This window comes from Apteryx rowi, unplaced genomic scaffold (genome assembly GCF_003343035.1).
Source record: "Apteryx rowi isolate R43461 unplaced genomic scaffold, aptRow1 scaffold_119, whole genome shotgun sequence".
In the NCBI taxonomy this organism is placed as follows: Eukaryota; Metazoa; Chordata; class Aves; order Apterygiformes; family Apterygidae; genus Apteryx; species Apteryx rowi.
In genome coordinates, this window is record NW_020447408.1 from 1,803,879 (window position 1) to 1,823,809 (window position 19,931).

At 42.7% G+C, this 19,931-nt stretch overlaps 1 protein-coding gene across 4 annotated transcripts in view; it reads right to left on the reverse strand.

Annotated features, from left to right (window-relative positions):
- Positions 1-796: 796 nt before the first annotated feature.
- TSC2 (TSC complex subunit 2) overlaps positions 797-19,931 on the reverse strand; it is a 35,749-nt gene continuing 16,614 nt past the window's right edge. For 2 of the 4 annotated variants that reach the window (XM_026085614.1, XM_026085643.1), the window contains 16 exons: positions 17,858-17,989; positions 15,956-16,120; positions 15,139-15,291; positions 14,870-14,982; positions 14,265-14,486; positions 13,240-13,455; positions 9,224-9,384; positions 8,360-8,862; positions 7,408-7,483; positions 6,350-6,436; positions 5,609-5,795; positions 4,311-4,450; positions 4,022-4,100; positions 3,210-3,301; positions 2,823-2,921; positions 797-2,436 (listed from right to left, as the gene is read on the reverse strand). In XM_026085614.1, the coding sequence (XP_025941399.1) occupies positions 2,269-2,436; positions 2,823-2,921; positions 3,210-3,301; positions 4,022-4,100; positions 4,311-4,450; positions 5,609-5,795; positions 6,350-6,436; positions 7,408-7,483; positions 8,360-8,862; positions 9,224-9,384; positions 13,240-13,455; positions 14,265-14,486; positions 14,870-14,982; positions 15,139-15,291; positions 15,956-16,120; positions 17,858-17,989 (2,593 nt within the window). In that variant the 3' untranslated portion in view covers positions 797-2,268. The remainder of the gene's footprint in view (positions 2,437-2,822; positions 2,922-3,209; positions 3,302-4,021; positions 4,101-4,310; positions 4,451-5,608; positions 5,796-6,349; positions 6,437-7,407; positions 7,484-8,359; positions 8,863-9,223; positions 9,385-13,239; positions 13,456-14,264; positions 14,487-14,869; positions 14,983-15,138; positions 15,292-15,955; positions 16,121-17,857; positions 17,990-19,931) is intronic. The other 2 variants (XM_026085625.1, XM_026085635.1) reach the window with 2 other exon arrangements.

Genomic DNA, 19,931 nt, shown 5'->3' on the forward strand with positions numbered 1-19,931 from the left:
TATATCCACTAGTTTAAAAGGGAGAGAGGGACTCATACATAAATGCTTTTTTGTTTTTAAAAGAACAGATGATCATGACCAATACGTAAACTGTTACTGTCTGGTTAGCATTTCACTGCAATAAAAATACCGTATTTTGTAACTGTGGGGGGGGTGTTTCTTAAAAAATGACAAGGTCAAATAAAAGATGACTGCTAAGAACTGGCTCCTGTGGTTTGTTAAACTCACCACAACCCTGCAGGCAGGCAGTGACCCACTCACCACTGCCAGCAAGCGCTCAGAAAAGGCACAGCGCAAGGCAGCACTGACCAGAGCGAGTCCAGCCAGCTGGACAGTCCTGCCCCCTCCACCATCATTCTCCTTGMCTGTGACTAGCATTTTAATGACGGCCTCCCATACAGTACCAAGACCCTTCCTTACATCAGCCAGCCTCTTAGGGCAGCTCTGCTCTGTTATTAACTACATAAACTTGGCAGTGAGGGATGGTCAACACAAAGTATGGCAYGAAGCTGGGGGCCTTTCTCAGCACCAGCACCCTCAAGGGACACAGGCCCTCAGCTGCAGCCGTTACCTGCTCCACCACCTCTGGCCGAYGTTCTCAGAAGCTGAACCAAAACGGGGTCAGACTGAAGGGAAGCTGAGGCACCTGCCTGTGTAGGCATCTCTCCAATACAAAGACTCGAACACAGGCCATGTATCCCACCACATCCAGCACTTGCAATGGTTACTGACACATGAGTGATATGGATCTGAGAACTGAAAGGGGGAAGGGAGGAAATTACATTACTAGACACAGTTTGAGTCTTCCCAGGCCAGCAAGAACTCACTGACCATACAAATATTTTATTTCCTTTATGACTTATAAACACTCAAAACACAACATACACTTAGAGTTCCCAAACAGTCTTGCTTCAGTTAGTAGCATCTCTTTTCTCTCCTTGCCTGCCACTTTCCACCTCCCTGTGCTGATCGCATTTGTCTTCAGCTCCCTTCCAAGGGTTTTGCTGTTATCCATGATCCAAAAGTCACACTTCCCCTTTATTCACAAAGCAGGAGATAGATAAAGTACTCACAGTATAGTCCAGCTTACACAGTTTCTCCCAGTAAGGTAGTGTAGTGTCTGATGACCATCTTGCCACAAGATGGACTACATAATCCCATTATATGTGCGCACGCTCACACTGAAAAGGACCGTTGTTAACTGTTTCAACAGCCAGGGGCCCGGGAGGAGAGGCTCTCGCTATGTGATTAGTGCAATAGGCAAAACTCATTCAGAGATGATGCCACGATGACAAGTCAACAATCTTTTGAAAAAGGGAAGATAAAGTGTACTTCTCAGCGGATTTACCGGCTCCACGGAAAGGGACAAGAGTTATCCCCAAACACTTGGTAGAAATTCTGCAGCTGAACCTAAAAGCAAGGTTTGGCCCCTAGCTAAATCCTTGCGGAGTCAGCCCCAGGGGGTCAGACTGTCTTCATCACAAGTGATTTGTACACCAGCGCTCTCTGCCATTCTATCGCTCTGCTGACTGGCACCCATTGCCCTGCTTCACATTCCTTTTGTTTGCAAAAACATTTCTGCTGGATGAGGGAGGGCTCATTGCGAGTCTCTCAAAATGGAGAGATGTCCTTGGAAATTTAAGCAGCATATTTGGCAGGTGACTTTAGAGCCCAAATTAACTCTTACCAGAGCTGGCAGCAGAACAAGCCTGGGAGTCTGTAGAGCTCAAGTGCCGAAAGGCACTGAGGCCTGGAGAGTAACAGATTCCAGGATGCTTGGAAACAGCGATTGGATTTTTCAGTCCATTGTATTCAATCCCCAATAAAGGTGTCAAAATTCCCATAATTCCTGCTCCTTCCAACTACTGTGAAGAAGTGCAGAGCACCATACCGCCTTGATCTTAGTCTGCTCCCACCAAACACCGGTGTCAAGTCTAGAGAAAGGTTTTGCAAGAAAGTTGCCAGCAGAGATTGAAGCCTTGAAATAGCTCAAGCCAAACAAAAACACAACAGAGTTGGTCCTCTCTTGGAGCATCTGCTGGGGATACAGTGTCCTTATTAGACATCAGTGGCAAGTCGAGACAATGAAACATGTTCAAGCCTCGTGGTACGGTTCAATGACTAGTTCACATGAAAGCAACACAGCCACACCGAGTTTGCCAAACCCTACTCATCTACATCCACGTGGCCGCATGGAGTCAGCATGCAGGGTAGAGAGCATTTGCTGCCTCTTATGTCTGAGAACAGACACACCGACCGCACTGGGGTTTACACAAACTCTGTGAAGTCATCCACCGAGGAGATCAGCCGCTTCCTCTGCCCAGTCTCATAGGTTGGCGGAGGGTCTTGAGGTATTTGGGGAGGGGGCTTTGCTGGAGCAGATGGATGCATTTGCAGGGGGAGGCCAGGAGTCTGGTACTGGGTTTCTTCACGTAGCTAAAAGTCAAATGAGAACTGATAAGCCCGATGTTCTCCCCAAACTCTTTTCACTCTCCATTTGGGCAGGGCAGCACTGGTTAGTCAGCACAGCTCATCTTACGATCACTAGAATGGTGCAGAGCGGGTGCAAGTCTGCACCCAGATATTAGGGTCCCCAACCTGCTTGCAGCCAGGGAAGCTGTTTGGAAGCTAGCCAGTCCAGATCTACATCACTACACTCATCATTCCCACAAGAGCTGAATTCTAAACCTCACATGCATATTCATCCCCTGACTTATTCAGCAAATTATGATAGCTGATTTTATTTGCCCCAGTTGCATTAAGACTGTGAGGTAGAGCACAGTTATAAACATTAAGGAAGCAGAACAGAATGCTTTATTTACCCGGTGTCTTAGCCTCTTGATATGACGTAGCCTTGCAATCCATTTGGATGGGTAGGTGTCAGTAGGGTTTGATCGACTATGATGAACCTGGGAAGCCATCTAATTTGGGAAAGGTGAGGAGAAGTGGGGAAAGAAGAGAGCAGGCACTGTAGCATAACTATGACAATAAAATTAATGGAACATTTCGGTACAGTTTGTCAGTCACCAAAATAAAGTTCCAAGTTATAACTCTTCATGTGTCAACTGTGACTCAAAGGTTACTTAACAGAAAGAAACAAAGCAGAAAGCCCAATTACTTTATGGAGCCCTACTCATTCGTTGGTAGTCAGCGATGGACCAAGACGCCAGCTGAAAAGAGAAGGTCTCACGGAGCTTAGGGGTACTCACATTAGCGTGCAGGGCCATCTGACGTGCTACAAATGGCAGGTTCTTATCAGAGATGATCTTAGCAACACTTGTGTCTACGAGCCCCTCCATATCTTCATTTTAAAAAAAGAAGAGAAACTCATGTAAAATACAGTTAAGAGAAGAACAAGCCAAAYGTTGCCAGTAATTAAATGTACAAGTAATATAAACCTGAGGATTTTCAGCACAGAATCTCAGAAGTTTCCATCAAGCACTACAGCTCCAGCTGCAACAAAACTCACACTGCAACTTAATACAAGCAGCTATTAAATTCTGGCTGCTTCGTAAAGGTTTGATGAGAGCCTGCTGGGCACATTATCCCATAAACCAAAGTGGGAGCTAAGAGCACTCCAAAAGTCCCCATTCRGTAAGAGGAAAGCAAATGCCCCTGCAGATCACTGAAACAGCACTGCTGACTCAGCAAGGAGCCTTGACCAGTTTCCAAGGATCAGGTCYTGCAGTGCTGGGAAGGACAAGAGAGGCTGACTAGCCACAGGGATCTCTACCTCCCATCTCCGAAGGCATTTCCAAGCAATTGTCAGAGGGACCTGCTGTACTCTGCTGACGCTTTGTCTTAAGCTTGAAGACAGTATGAGTGGTACAAAGGGAAGATGCCTCCTATCTTGGGGAAGATTTATGAATAGGACATCCAGAGATAAAAGGCAGCAAACTGGTTTCAGAGGGTTTCTCCTGGAAGTTTTTACTTTTGAAACACAAAAACGCTCCAAAGTGAAGGCAGTTATTGCACCATGAATACAGAAAAGACTGAGAACAAATGTTGGAATGATTCCTACCTTTCCGACACTGCAGCGTCACCAGGTTACAGTCATAGTCAAGTGGTGTGATGATAACATGCACAAAGTTGAACTGACCCTAATGAGAAAACAGTAAAACAGCAAACCACATTTTACTGGCAACCAGCATGACCCTTGTGAATGCCACGTGCTAACATGTGTGAATCCACTGAGGTAAATAACCTTCAATCGTGATTTCAACACTGTTTGCCAAGTTAAGAACATTCTTAAGTTTTTATAAACAGCCAAACATCTGTTTTACAACACACCCGCGAGTAAAATCTTGTACCTTTATTGTTCCCAGTTTAAAGTCTTCTCCAGAATCATTGTAAATGATAGAAACAAAATCATTCCCAAGGTGCCTTTTCTTGTCACAGCGATATTTATCCAAATCCTTAGTGGGCATCAGAGTAGCAATGTGGAAAATGGCTGAAGAAGAAACAGAAAAACCCTTCAGCTGGGCTGGGAAAGCAGTGCTACTGTGGATCTGGGTAGAGGCAAGAACAGGGCCCCTGTCTCAGCAGTGGTCAACACATGGCATTTGTCTGAAAGACAAAGTAATGCCAGCACCACAATAACCAAAAAATAAGTTGTGCTCCCTTGATAGGTTTGTCTTCATTTGCGAGAGCTGAACATGTCCTGGGCCTTCTGGATTGCTCTGCTTGGTACCTGGAGCACGGACCACAGTAGCCAGCTCTTGGTCATGGAAAGGGGACCCTTTGGAAGCTCCGTACCTGCCAGTTTTTATGTCCTGCCAGCATGGCCCTTCTCTAGCACCAGGCTCAGAAAAGTGCATTAAGGGTCTGGCTTTCAGCATGTGTCAGATTTATATTGGAATAAGAGTTCTAATCAAGCTAGGGTAGCTATCTGTCTATGTATATAAAATGAATAGAAGACTGAGGGAGAAATGCTTCATGGCCACAGTACCATGGTGAGCAGAATTTGCTTTGAAGAAGAAGAATTAAATACCTGAAAAAGGAATTCCCGTAACTGAGCTCTGCAGAGCACCAAGGCCACAGTAAGTAACGTGCAGCTGGCTCACTGAACCAGATTAAATACCATGATTCCAGTTGCAAGATCAACTGGGATGAACAGAGCTATATGAAAAATTTGGGAAGTTCATCATAGCCTGTTGAACCTTAGACTGTATCTGCACTGCTTAGTGCTACAGCATCTGTATACAGTTCAACTAGTAACGACCATGGAGAATGACAACCCTCCTACTTTCAATACTGTTCTTAAGAGAAACTTTTAGCAAATTTTTGGCAGGAACACTACCCTCAGTTAACAGCTTTCATAGCAGCTCAAGAACGAACAGCTTATTCTAAAAATCTCTATGTATCACCAAATCAATCTCTGATTGTACAGATTATTTTATAAGCAAGCAGCATGATTTTTTTCATAGATAAGGCATGTGGACACCTCCCCAAAGTTTTAACACACAACATACACAGATATCACAGAAAAACAGGAGAACAGAGCTCCAGGTCATCTTTACCACACCCCTGGGAAGGTTTGTAGGACACAGCTCAGTCTTAAGATGAGCAGAAACCATCCTTCCACTTCCAGCTTCTGGAGACATCTTACCTTGCATAATGTCATCATGCCAACAGTATGTGAACTGTCCATCCTCCCCACACACGTCCAGGCCACCAAGGTAAATTTTATCAGGCTGACAGTCTTTGAGTTCAATGAGCTTCCCTAACCCAGTCAGGAATTCTGTATAGCGATAGGATCCATGTTCATTTGACAGAATAGCAATTTCATTGTTGGTCTAGAAAATAAAAACATAAGAGTCCCACAATGAAAGCGAAGAGTACTCAATCAGCTGGAGTGACTAGGTTCTTCCATTCTAAGATGGGCTTCACGCAGGCTCCAGATCTGACAGGTAGAACAGCAAGACACTTTCTACACAGACAGTCCCAGGGTTACTTAGAGTGCACAACCTGTGCTTGTTGTGTCGGAGTGGTGGACTATTTGCATAAGGCACCACAGTTTCCAGAGCTGGTCACATAAAAAAGGAAAAACATCAAGACTTTCAAGAGTCACCCAAAAATAAGAGAATCCTTTCTTATKTATCAGGGTAATCACAGACAGTACTCAAACTATCAGATATTCACCCTGTAATACAGGCACAAGCCATGAGGATGGCAAAGACTAGTCTTCCAGCATTTTGCCACGCCTCGAGGCACTGCTTTTTAGTGCAGGAAATTAAGGAGAAACAAGGCTACTATGAGAGCAGTACAAATCTCACAGCTGCAGTGGTGGTGCTTGGCCTCCTATTGAAATGCAACCATTAAACAATTAATGCATTTACACACAACTCACCTGGCCTTCTCCAACATAGAGCACTGCAATCTTGTGCGTATCATAAGAAGGAATTTGATCCAGGAGCTGCACTGATCTTTCAAATGTCTGCAATCAAAACATTTGTCATATCTTTAAGCAGTAATCATCTCCAGACACCCTCACCCCTCCCTAAAACCTCTCCAGGATAGTGGCATGCCACGCACAGATTACGACAGTACGAAGAGTAAGCAAAGATTCCCGACCTTCGCTAGTGTCTTCCTCAATGAATGTTGCCCTATTCTGTTCTACAAGAGGACACGAGCATCAGTTTGGGGTACAGAGCAGTGCTATATGGCATCTATCAGGCTTTTTTTCTTTTATACTTCAGATGAGATTAATCTGGCAAACYGCATGGATTAGGTGCATCCACCATAATAAAGTACAAGATCTCTTCATTTCAGCTGCAGGCATGAAAAAATATCATGTCTCTTGCTCTGAAGAACACTTTCAGCACAGGGCATCACCTTATCCCACCCCATCTCCCCGCTGCCTTGCCACCTGAACCAAAAGTGAAGGGAGACTTTGCCATTCGGTCTGTTGTGCTCAGTTCCACGAGCACACCATCAGCGYTACTTCTTCAGGAAGTTTATCATTCATTTCCCATACTACCACAGAAAGCTCACTCTGCCATCATCACCTATTGCTCAGTTTTCATCCTGCATTCCTGCAAAAGCCCAAACCCCCAAAACCATCCTGCCTTCTGGCTGAGATTCTGCAACAGCCCCAGCAAAATCGCCCAACATCTGAGATCTATTTTATACCCTTGGAGTTGGTCTTCATTTGTTTCAGAAGCAAAACCACCTCAGCTCTCAATCCAGAGCACTACATAAGCACTGTCAAAGGAAAATGCAATCCACCAGAAAGTGGGAGCTACCAGGATTAGCGTACAGAAAATTTCACCTCTGCAGCAGTCAGTAGGAACCACCTTTAAATTGCGCCATCTGAACTGGACATTCTTTACTATGACTGACGTTGGAAAAATAGTGATGATGTTACAAGAATTAACTAGAAGTATTAATTAAGACACCCTTACCTACCTCATTTGGCAACAAAAGGGGCTTGTTGTTCTCATCTCCAAAGAAGGGGGAGTGGTACAACTGTAAAAACACAAAGCTGGAGGCGGGGGGGGAGGGAAACAAGTCCTGTTACTATATACATTAAGTCCATTTCAACCTGTTGCTTATAAGAACGTTATATAGAGAAGAAAAAGAGGAGAAATTACAGTCCTAGCAGAGTATTAGTCAACTTTCAAAGACAGTTTAAGTGCCTGGACTACCTCCAGTTGAGTACGAACCCATGTCAAAAATCAGTCACCATCTCAAACAGTGGCTGCTGCACAAATTCCTTATCTACAAGGCAGTCTCTACAAAGGACGAAGGAGTGGGAAGGCACTCCTGCGTCACAGTTATCTGGGGTATTTCTAATCTAGAAGATAAATCAATTTACAGAGACTCGTGGTTTACAAAATTAACCTGCCATCAATAAGAAGATTGTCTCATAACATAGTTTTGGGCAATGCCAATATCTAATGTTCAAAAAGCAGCTATTAAAGCCACCCATTTCTCCTTCTGCTAAGTATTCTGCGCTTTGTATTTCTTGAAAAGCAAGATGAGTAACTCATCCCATTCACAGCTGAATTAACTCTCGGTGACCTGTACTCAAGCCACAGATGTACATTTGGACCCCAAATTGGGAAAGAGTAGAATCATTAGAAAAATATTTATCTATTTCTTTCATTATTTAAGAGACTTATTTCCTAAGATTGCAAAGTTAATTTGGTGGCAGTGTGTTCAAGGTGTCTATATTAGGACCTGAAACAACAGGTTATTAGTCCTTCTTTTTAACCAGATACTGTTTTGTATCTCTTAAAAAAAAAAAAAAAAAAAAAAAAAAAAAAAAAAAAAAGTAGACCGGTTTGAGCAAATCCAGTCGTAGCTCCAGCAATTACGAGCTCACTATTTCTAGCTTCAGATATGCCCCTCCACCAACCTTGGGTTTATTCCAGGTACTTTCTCAGCATTGGAGGCTGCTGTTCTGCTCTTGAAGGCATCTCTCTCGATCCTTTTGCCTCTCCTTGATGGGGCCGAGTCAGAGATGGTGTATCCTCTGGGCCGGTGCCCAGTGGGGGAGCGAGGTGAGGTAGCAGGCACACCACCATCCAACCCACCTGACCCGGTTGCTCTGGCGTCCTCCCCCTTGCCCAACCAACTGCCCAGCCCTTCCCCTTCCAGGTTCCCAGACTGAGATTTTGATTTCACTTCTGTGCTCAGCCTTCTTGTTACTTCTCTGCCGTTTGCATCTTTGAGAACCTCCTGCAGCGTCTGTAGTTCAGGGGAAGAGCTCGACTTGCTGAGCGGCTGGGACGGCTGAAAGGAAAGCTCCTCCAGTGTTCGGCCATCCTCTGAAGGGAGGACTCTCCCGATGGGAATTCCACCCTCTACCAGGTCTTCTGATTTCAGAGATTTTTCCTCTTGACTAGAGGTTGAGGAGGACTTAAAAGAAAAGAAACAAAGATGAACAGTTTTCCTAATAAACAAAATAAAAGCTGACACAGTAGTATTTGAGACACCAGCAGACACTTTCAGTGAAAGATGAGTGGAGAAGTCCCAAATACAAAGAAATGCACATTGAGGGCCCTGCATAAAACAGGTATTTACTGCTGCTGCTCTCTATGCAGTCCCTTATGAACCATCCAAACTCTCAACCATAACTGAATGTGCATTTTGGTATCATTAGTGAGTTCCTAAAGGGGATAACAAGGCAGGGGACTCAGCTGAGCACAGACAATTCTCCAGCATCTGAAGATGAGGTTGCAATACAAGACAGAATTGGTAGGCCGCTGTTTCTCCTTACCCTGCTGTAAGATTCCTGGGGTTTACCAAACCTTTCTTCATTCAGGACTTGTTCAGGGCATGCAGCCTCAAAATCTTCACTCTCTGGAGACTCAGCTGGGGAATCAGTTTCCTTTAGCTCCATTTCCGACGGGCTCCCTTCCTCCAGCACTACCGCTGATTCTACCGAGACACAACACAGAAGAACCGAAGTCTGCAAAGAGGCACAGAATGGCAGGACCCTATCCTTTCCTCTGAAGTACCAGCCTTTTCCCTATGGGATTTCAATGGAAGGCCATGTTGGATGTGTGGTCTAGTTCTTTGATCTCATGTCATGTCAGACTTGTTCCCGGTTTCCCTTTTGTATAGAATAACTGATCAACTTACCCTCATAGCAAAGGGCTGCAGCTACTTTTGTCAAAATAAGTGCAGTTGTTTCCAATTGTTACTGATGAACAAGTAGGGGACAGAATGAAGAAAATGGGACCTTGTGCACATCAATAATCAGTTATCAGGACAGACAGTAACTACAGAGATGTGAGAAAATAAAAGACTGGCATTAAAAGTCCATTATTATCCAGGCAATGAAGACATCAGTTCTATGTAACTATGCAAAAGAATAAGTCTTTCTTGCATTGAAATGCAATGCTCCTGTGCCTTATAGCGGCCTAAAAGGAGATGAGAAATTTTACTAGGAGTCATTTCCTTGCAGTTTGGCAGTTTTCCTAGTATGTCTCAGTAGAAGCAAAATAATTCAGCCCCGGACACATGAAAAGACAAGAGAGGGAGAGTAATACATGCACTGCAACAATACTGGGAAACCTGCATGTGGCATCTGATCAGACAATATGGTTAATGAAACCACACTGACAAGAAAGCTCCTTGGAAGCCCTGCCTATGGTGGAGGAGGTTATCACAACATATAACTTTGTCTCTACTCCAGGCAGTAACCCTGACCACAGGGATGAGTCTGACCAAAGGCTCTTCTTGGCCTTGCTTTTTTGTCCTGAGGAAAAGGCTGGAGAACAGGAGGCTTCCCGTTACGCACATGAGGGACTGGAAGACCAATCTGAAAGGCCAAGATTTGTTTTCCAAATTAAAAAAAAAAAAAAAATTAGCACACACACAAAATAAAAATAATCAGCAAAAAATAAAAATCACTAAAGCAGCTTTTCCTGGATTGATTTCAACTCGCAGGACCAAAGTTATTTCAAAGAAGCAATTAAGAGTTAGCATTGCACACACATACCTTCTAAAAAAAACGTGCTGATCTGGTTAGCTGTCCAAGCCAGAACACACCTGCATATACCCAGTGCTTCCAAGCTTCCCTAGCTCTTACATTACTGCCAAGATTGCTGTGTTTTTAAATAATGTGAGCACTCTCTAATTACACTGTAGGTGGGAATGGAATAATATGAGCAAGGAGGAGAAGTATAGAAAAATATTTTACGGCAGCATCTTTGTGTTGCTTTAATAGGCCTGTGTCAACAAGAACAAGCAGTTAAGAATACCCTGCTGTTCTACAGAGAACTTTCCACTGAAGGAAAGAAGGTGGAAGGAAATTTCAACTCTCTCATTAAAATCACAAAGCATTGCAGATTATCAAAGCAATGCAGGTGCTGTGCTCATAAGGTATGCAATTTGATCTCCACATAATTTATTTAGGAAGACAATTTTAATGAGGTGGAGAAAGATTTTATGCTGCTATTGAGCCTCTAAAAAGCTTCAATTTATCAGGTTTGCACCTGAAATATATTTCTTATTTTTTATTTAAAAAACTTGCAACCAGCACCCACTGTAACATCAAACGGCTTCTTGTATCAGATTCTAAGGCCAGTTTTCTGTGGGGGTAGCTCTTCCTATGGCATACTCTATGTTATTCTCAGAAGTGGGAGCTTTCAGAATTAGCAGAACACAAAGCCAATTGTAAAATGAAGCCGAAAATAAATAATTCAATTAATCAAGACACTCGGACATTTTGACATGTCATTCAACACTGTGCCTCATGACTCACAATCCACCCCAGCTAAAACAAAAATTGCCTTAAGAAGTTGTTTGCACTTGCAAATGTTGGATCTGGCTTGGACTTCTTCATGCTAGTCAAGATCCCATTTGTTGAGAGTAATGAGACCGGGTACAGACAAGAGACATGAAAGGGAAAATGAAGTATGAGGGATACAGTTTCTATGAATCAGAGGTGTTCTTCTATGGCAATACTTTTTTTTTTTTCCTTAAATATATATAAATATACCTGCCCAGGATATGCTCCTGTGCAACTTCCCTTGACAACTGGACTGGTACATGGAAGAGAAAGAGGCCACTGCAAAGGGAAATCAAGTGAGCAGCTACATCAAAAGGAAAGAGAGACTACATGAAAAAAATTAAAAAGCACAGAGTTTAAAATGTAACCAAGAACCTATTTAAAAATAATAATAAAANAAAAAAAAAAAAAAAAAAAAAGGAAAGAACAAGCTGGGATAAGCTCACTAGATGCCAAAGGGATACTTTCAGGGTAGAGGGTCTCAACATGAATAGGGAGGCATAAACACATTCAAACAATGCAGACTCAAACTGCTCTTGGAAGAATGCATCTTTAGCTTTTAGAGCTAGAAAAGGGAGAAGCCCTTAGTGATATTCTAGCACAAGCAGGAAACCAGTCTGGGCTTTTCCTAAGCTACATACTTTTGGCAAAAGATCATTTTTAAACACACAGAAGAGGGAAGAGTAGAAATACGGATAAAGATTCATGCAGTCTTAGCCTCTAAAAAGGCTAAAAGAGAGCAACATGTATATGACAGTTTGATAGCAAAACTTCTTCAGAACATTAATTTGTCAGACAGTTCTAACAACTCTACAGTAGAAGTTGCATTAACAAGAATATGGCTAAAATAATTTTCTCACTGACTGCCACAGGACTGACATTCAAGTGGGTGCTTCTTTTAACTAATCTGTTAGTGTCTTTGTACCAGAAACTCTTAAAAGTCAATGAAATTGTTCACAAATAAGATTTTTTTTAAGTCATCATTTAATTTTGGCTTGAATTTTGTGTTTTACACATCCTGAAACCTTAAAATCATGTTCTGCCAAAAAGGCCTTGGTCAGGAGTGAGATTTTGTTGTTTAAAGCAAGCATTTTTACTGGATTTCCAAACAACCTACACTATTAATGTCACCTCCACAGAACAGCCTTTTCTGCAGTTATCACCAGTCAGTTGTGCTAGCACTAGCAATGCTGAGAGCCTCAGACAGTTTTAGATGCCGATGATTAGAGCTCTGAGCTGGGGTTACTTACAAGGCTTACAAATTCCAGCTGTTGGTCAACACTAGGCCTCCCAATATTAACAACTCCTGCGGAAGTGAACTAGTGCTAATGTCACCAGGCAGCAGAGTCAACATAGCAACAAGTCTAGGCCCTTGTTAAAATAAAGCCATCAAAAGAAACTCAAGCGATTCAAATGCATGAGTCTGAAGGCCAAACAGTCCTTTTAAAGGGGAATACATCCACAGAAAACAGGATTTACATGCTGCTGTCTCACACTGTAAAAGACAGAGGCAACTAACTGACCCTGAATGGCAAGGTTTGTATTAGGCCATTCTCTTAGGAACCTAGCGCTGTCAGCAGCCAAACAAGCTTCTACACTAAAGACATAAATGGAAATGGAAACGCTGCACAGGAAGATCCATCCACACGTGGGAAGCCCAGATCAGCCCCAAACAAGTGGGAAAGGGAAACCATCCATGGCTTTTTTCATTTTCATCTGGGGAACATTTAGCATGACACTCATTACTCCTCCAAAGAAGGTATTTTTTATTTAAGGAAGAGAGATATTTTTCTGATGGAATATCAGAAGCAAGGAGGAAGGGGATTTTTCACTGAACACTTCTCTGCTATGGAGAAGAGTTGATTTCCTTTCTCCTTACTACGTTATTCCTCATGCTGCTAGCTTTACTGTTCTAGAAGACTTGYAGTAACTCCAACTGACTATAAACAGGCTAGTGACAGCTACGTTGGACATGCTGCTGGCCAGACATCTCTCACCTGTATTGGAACGCTGGAGAAGCGATGGCTTGGCTGTCCCAGTAGCCAAGCTGGAAGATGGGACAGAGAGGGATTTATAGAGAGCTGTTTCTCGGTGTTCCTTAAAACGCTCTGCAGCCATGAGCGCATTGGAGAGCTCTTGCAGGGGCATATTGTTGATATCTGAAGAAAAAGGACTGAGCGGGTTCTCCAGACTCATTAGCCAGCTTGTGTTACCTGGTGGAGACAATTAGGGAAGAGCGTTCACTACTTCCACTCCAGAAAGTTTACAACTCGCAATGAAAAGCATAAATTGTTTTGGGTTTTGCAAGTAAAATCAAAACGGAGCAAGTTTTCAATTCTCCCGACGCTTGGGAGATCCCTTGATTAATTTCCTATTTTTAGTGAGTAGTTCCCAGTACTCTATACCTCACATCAAGCTCTCCAAAAACCACCATTGGTAACTCATCACCACAGCAGACTCTCAAAAGGCATTCAAAATACTCAGGTATTTTAATTAATGATATTAGGTCATTTCAGCTATTTTCTCATGAAGCAACTTCCAGCTGAAATAGACAATTCCCAGTTTATGTTTTGGAACACACTGTACAGGAATTTTTACCTTCAACATCTCTTTCCCTAACAGGAAATGCAACTAGGCACTCTACTCTAGCTATAAGTCTTATTCATCTTGCATCTAGGACGGGAGGCTAAAACACAGCATAGACAGATTTCCAAGAAAGAACACAGTGCAGTGTAAAAAYGGGAGGCACAAAGTAGGGTTGACATCATCTGGCTCTATTTCTGTAACAGCACCTAATCTACAAATTAAGTCCTCACTTCAGTCTTTTCACGGGCCTTTTGTAGCTTTAAAACACTAAAGAAAGATTTCAAAGAATCAAGTATCAGATGTATTAATTTCAAGAGGCAGAAGAGTCTATGTAGTAAAGAGGAGATCCATTTGCACTAAATATGAATTTTTCTTCATCAGGTTCCAGCTCCTTAGCTACTCAAAAAAGCCCACTCCACACCCAGGTAAAGAATACCTGTGGGTCTGCGCACCAGGATTTCTGCCCAGCCCTGTGTCAGCAGAGGGACATATGCAGCTAAGTTTGCTTTTTCTTTCTGCAGAGGTGTCTGCGCAGCAGGATTTGTTTTCTCTGTTCGAGAYGCAGGAGCAGGAGGACTCTGTATCCCTTGGGAAGCTGAGCCACTGGAGAAGTGGGAGGCTGAATTGTCTAAGGCACCAACACGCAAGGCATGACCACCTAGCAGGAGAAGCACAAAAGAGAAAGGAGAGCCATTTTAGCTACCAAGAAAAATACCTCAGAAACAGCAAGTCTTTTGAGCTCCGCTAGCACCTGTGCTCACAATATTAGGAACTTACGAGAACTTTGAATGTGTTTCTTTTAAACCATGAGGTTAGCTAAATACAGGTGATTCTCGCTGCAAATGCTCACCACTTACACAACCGCCAAAGCTTCCTGCAAGGAGAAGCAAGCATGAGCAGCACCTCCCGAGGCCAAGAGCTGCTGCTACTTGCCCACTATTAAACACAAGACAGGCCCAGATTCTCAAATTAGTCAACACCTAAGTCAAGTCTACTACTCAGACCCAACAGCAGTTATAAGACTCCAGGATAGGAATTTACCAGACATGGATCTGACTCTGTTGCGAGAGCTTCTGCAAACCTGCTGCCCAGCTTGAGATTCTAGCTTTGCTGGAGCTTCTTTAGTTTGTCTGACTTGCGAAACAGGGTCTGAGCTGTGGAAAAAGAAAAATGGTGATACTGAGAGAGCAGTCATGCTGGACAAATGAGAGTCCTCTTTAGTTAAGAGGAAAGCCTAAAAAGATTCGGCATAACAGTGGTTTAACTGACTTTGCTAGGTGAATACTTCTAGAAATAGAAGCAAAGCTTACCTTGATTCTGTGCTGCTTTGGAGCTCTCCACAGTCTAGGCCAAGCAGGGACCTTGTCCCTGTTCCAACACTTGTAGTGATAGTCACTAGCTTGTTACCAACCAGCCATGTCTTTGTCCTTCCTCCAGCCAACAGAAACTCGCCCACGGGAGACCTAGAAACACATTTGTGATGAACACAGCTCTCAGACTGTGGAGCACAGAGGCTATGCAGACAACATTTTCTGCAAGTACGTAGGAGATACTGCTTTCCTCCTTTTTCTGGTGTCTTTTAACTTACTCCCCCCCGCCCTGATCAATGTACACATTATCCRTCAGGATAAGGGATGAGCTGACTTTAATATCAGTTGATAGCAGTGCTACTGCTGAAACACTCCTGGGCACACATTATAGAGCACTATGGAAAGTAGCCTTGCCTGAGCTACAGGCCKCCTTCTGGGAGGGATTAGCAAGAAAAGTAAATGCCCTTGATTTGAAGCCAGCTGGCATGACACTCAGCTCTGTTGCGAAGAGGGTGATTAAGCAGCAAGGAAATAGAGCAAACCACTGCTCRGAGACAGCATGCCACTGGAGTCTACACAGCTTTCAGTGCATCTGCTTTTGGACAGTTCAAGGCTGAGGCAAAGGCTGGCTGGCTCCAATGGAGTTCTCTCATCTAACTTCATATTTAGCCAATCCAGATTTTATCTGCAAGGAACAGCTTAAGAGCCTGGCTCTGCCAGAATCTCAAGTGTGTAACAGTAATTTTCCACTAATAAGGTGAAATATGAACCTCCAACAAAAACATCTCTCCTATGGCGGCCAGTGACTGACTCCTACCTCTTAGGCACTGCAGTGAAGTTTGAAAAGACRTATCGGGCCATCATATCCAGACAGGTCTCGGTGAGTTCCAGATGGAGATTTTTTAAATTGTCATCAGCCTGAGCCATTGAATTTTCATCCGCAGAGCCTAGGCTTGAACTAGTGATGGATGTTTGTATCCGACTAGAAGAGAATGTTTCCAACTGACAGATCACATTGCAAAATGCTTGTCCCTGTCACCCAAAAGATAGTAAGATGCAGAGCAACCTGCAATACATGCATTTGCCAGAATAGAGAGAGGTAGCCAAACATTAAACCCAGAATATTGTCAAGATATTTTTGGATCGCCCTCATATTATGCTTTGTAGATTGTCACTGTAGAAYGTATATTTTACCTCAAGAAATTGAGAAATACTTAAATGTCCATCAACTGACTAGTGATGTTGGGTGGCTCATGGGCAATTGCACCAGTCAAAGAGCGAGTGGCAGCACCATGCTTTGCATTTGCTAATCTATAGTGAGGGCAAGCATCCTGTGACATAAGCAACCTGCAGATTCTCCCAGGCAACATGTTGCCCATGAGCCATAAATTATAATGCTGCGGTTTGCTTTTTTCTCTGTTGCATCCTTCACATATTTTGATTTTTTTGCCCCAAACAAATTCAACTGGTATGTAAAGCCTAATTTAATTTGAAATAGAAAAAAAATTGCACTCTGAACAGTACATTTGCACAACAATAGAGAGTAATTTTGCTTTCAAACTAACTGGGTTAGGAATGTAATTTGAAACAATCAGTTGCAATAGTTGGCCGGGTTGTAGTAATTTTATAAAGAAGACTCCTTGTGCCATCGTAATACAAGCTAAGTTGACATATGGCCAAATTTTCATGACACGGGAACTTCTTTGTCATGATTAAGGGTAATTATCTGAACTTTCAGTTGCTACAATTTACATATAAACACAAGAGAAGAGAGTCAGTAATACACTAATGGGGACATTAGAGAATGAAGTGCCAGAAGTATACTCACAATCCAGTCACTTCAGCATCACTCCCCCAAATAAAATATAGTCAAAAGTACATATACAGGCAGTAAAATTCTACTGACAGCAGGAAATATATTCCCTATAGATTAAAGCACAAATCTTCAAGTTCAGATTTTCAACCAACATGTTATAGATAGCAATTTAACATTCAAGGGAAGAGATCTTAAGATCTTYAAGAAACTAGCATAAATTTTCATCTTTCATGTGAGCAAATCAATGCCCATGATCAAAACTTGTTTTTTTTTTTTGTCATGAAAGCAATGGCTTCATATGGGCTGAGCATACATTTCACCCTTCACTGCTCTGTAGAGATATAAGTTAAGGTTTCATGGCCAGTTACTTTAGTCTAAAATACTTCTGTAAGCTCTCTTTACCACAAAGAACAAGTCCCAGACAAGGGCCCAAAATATTCCTCAGTTTGGGAGAAGGGCTTGCGCATAAGTTTGCAGAATATCAAGACCCTCCCACATCAAGTCACTTCCTGGAATGTCAAAGTTTTAGTGAGTTTAAACAAGGATTCTCATTTGCACAGAATGCAACCTTTTTCTTTTCTTTTTTTCTTTCTTTTTTTTTCTTCTCCACTATCTTTACTTTGGAATGGAAATTTTTGTTGCTAAAGCATCAGAGAACAGGGCAAAGTAAATATACCCAACACAGAGTGTGATGTGACAATCCAACAGGTGGCACTGGGAAGCCATGAGATATCCATGATACTTTCCCAAAACCTAGATTGCGGCTAAGACCAGATTTTTAATAGCCTAATGAAGTCATGCAAGCATCCCACATGCAAATCCACCCTGTTTCCACCCACCCTTGCAGTAATATTTCCAAGTGCTGAATTGCTCTTGGATTCTCCCCATTTAAAGTGCCTCTACCTGCGGACCACATGTTCAGACACACTGATGCTGCGGGATCGGAAGGCATCAACTGCAGAGGATTCTTTCAGCTCTTTCACTGGAGGAGAGTTATTCAAGCCTTGCTTTGCATTTTTGGCTAGTCTTAAACTACTAGGTGGAGAAGCACCAAGCCCCAAAAGAGGTCACAGGAAGGGAGGAAATCATTGTAGGGATGTAGGTTGAAAGGTCACAGGTCACAGGGTCAATATTGGGGGATCCCGGAGGGTGATATAAAATAAAACAAATGCCAAAAAAGGAAAACAAAAATTAAAACATACAAACAAGCAGAGCTGAAAGCATTAAAAAGACAAACCATATTTTGAAAACAAGATTTAAATGTGCTACAAAACAAATGAAATTAGTACAAGTTAAAACAAAAACTGATTGAAATGATAGTTGGAATACTACACTGTCTTAAACAAAGGCAAAAGCAAAAGCATCTGAATGCAAATTTGGCACAACTTTCTCAAGTCTGAGAAGTTTTGTGCATTTCAGCCATCTCTTGTGTTACTCTAACTCACCATTTCAGAACAGCTAAAAATTGGCTAGTTCCATCRAGAGCAGATCCCAAGTTCCTAAAATGCCTTCCAGTACTAGATAGCAGCACATTCTTCTGAGAGACACAGGACTCTGTCAGGGCATCTCTATACTGCTAGGCCTGGCCTGGATAACAAACTTACACCCTGAACCACAAACATCTGTACTGCTAAACCTCCTCCCAGGGTCAGTCAGAGGTGCCCCTTAGCTTAGATCTTGGGACMTGAGAGGAGATTCAGCCCTTCTGAAGGAGACTTATCCTTCTTGCACTGTATGGATGGAATGGCAAGAAGACAAATACCCTTTTGGCTGTTGCTGACTGCATGATGCTTTTCTGTCAATCTTATTTCAGGTGCCTTGAGGAAACCCATTTGGCTTTCAACTGGAACAGAAATGAAGATAAGCTTTCACACTGTCAGGTGCCAGCCACATTCGGGAGACAGCAATTAACATCTAAGAGGCACTTTAATTAGTCACAGTGAGATTCCTGCCTGGCTGAGTACTAATTTGGACACAACAGTTGGCCCATCAGCTCCCATCAGTGTATAAGAAATGCAAATACTTATTTAACCCGTCTGGCTCTTTCTAAACGTGACTTATTGGCAGTCCTCCTTCAGTGTAGGATTACACAGTTCAGATAGTCACTTGCAGGGATCGGAATTTATTTCCTCTTCTCTTCTCCTCCCAGTGATCTCTGACAGATTATATTTTGGTCACAGCTGGAAACGTGACCACAGAGAGCACCGGYTTATACTCTGAGATAATCATCTCCACCAACACCATGCCATTCAGAAACCTTGGGATTGATCTTGATCTCTTGCAACACCCAGCACCTTACCTAAAGCACATAAATGCTTTTTTGAACTTAGAGGGTGAAAACCAAATAACAGTTTCTCAAGCAAAGAAACAGATATCTGCTAGAAGCTGTTTCCTCTCTCACTTCAGCACAATCCAAACTCAGACAGACTTAAAGGCAGTGGCATCGCTGCTGCTCTGGCACTTCAGCTGCTGTCTGAGCACAGCTTACAGTCCTTAACACAGAATTCTGTGGAAAGTGATCCAACAGTGTTAGCAAAAGCAAAGCCTTTAGATACAGTAGTATTCCAACCTGGTTGAATTAAATAGGTTTTGAAAAAAAGATCAGTTGAAATTCTAACTTGAGAGACAAGTGGCAAAAGGCATCTCCTCCAAATTTCTGAATGAAAGCAGAGGGGATGGGATAGATGAAAACACAAAACAGGGTTTACAGCTATAGCACAAGGGCAAGGATGGTGTTTCTTCATTGCAAGATACTCATTGAGCCTTGCAGTTAAAGTAGAGGCACTTTCCCCAGGGTTCAAATACCACTGTATGCTTACTGCACATAAACACTGAAGCAAGTTAAGTTAACCAATTTAGGTAAGCCCTGCAGGTAAAAGGACATTGGAGATCCCCTGTATGCTTTCCAAGCAGTATTCTCCCATCTCTGCAAATGGTATTTTGAAATACTGCTGGCAAAGTACATTCTTACTTCTGA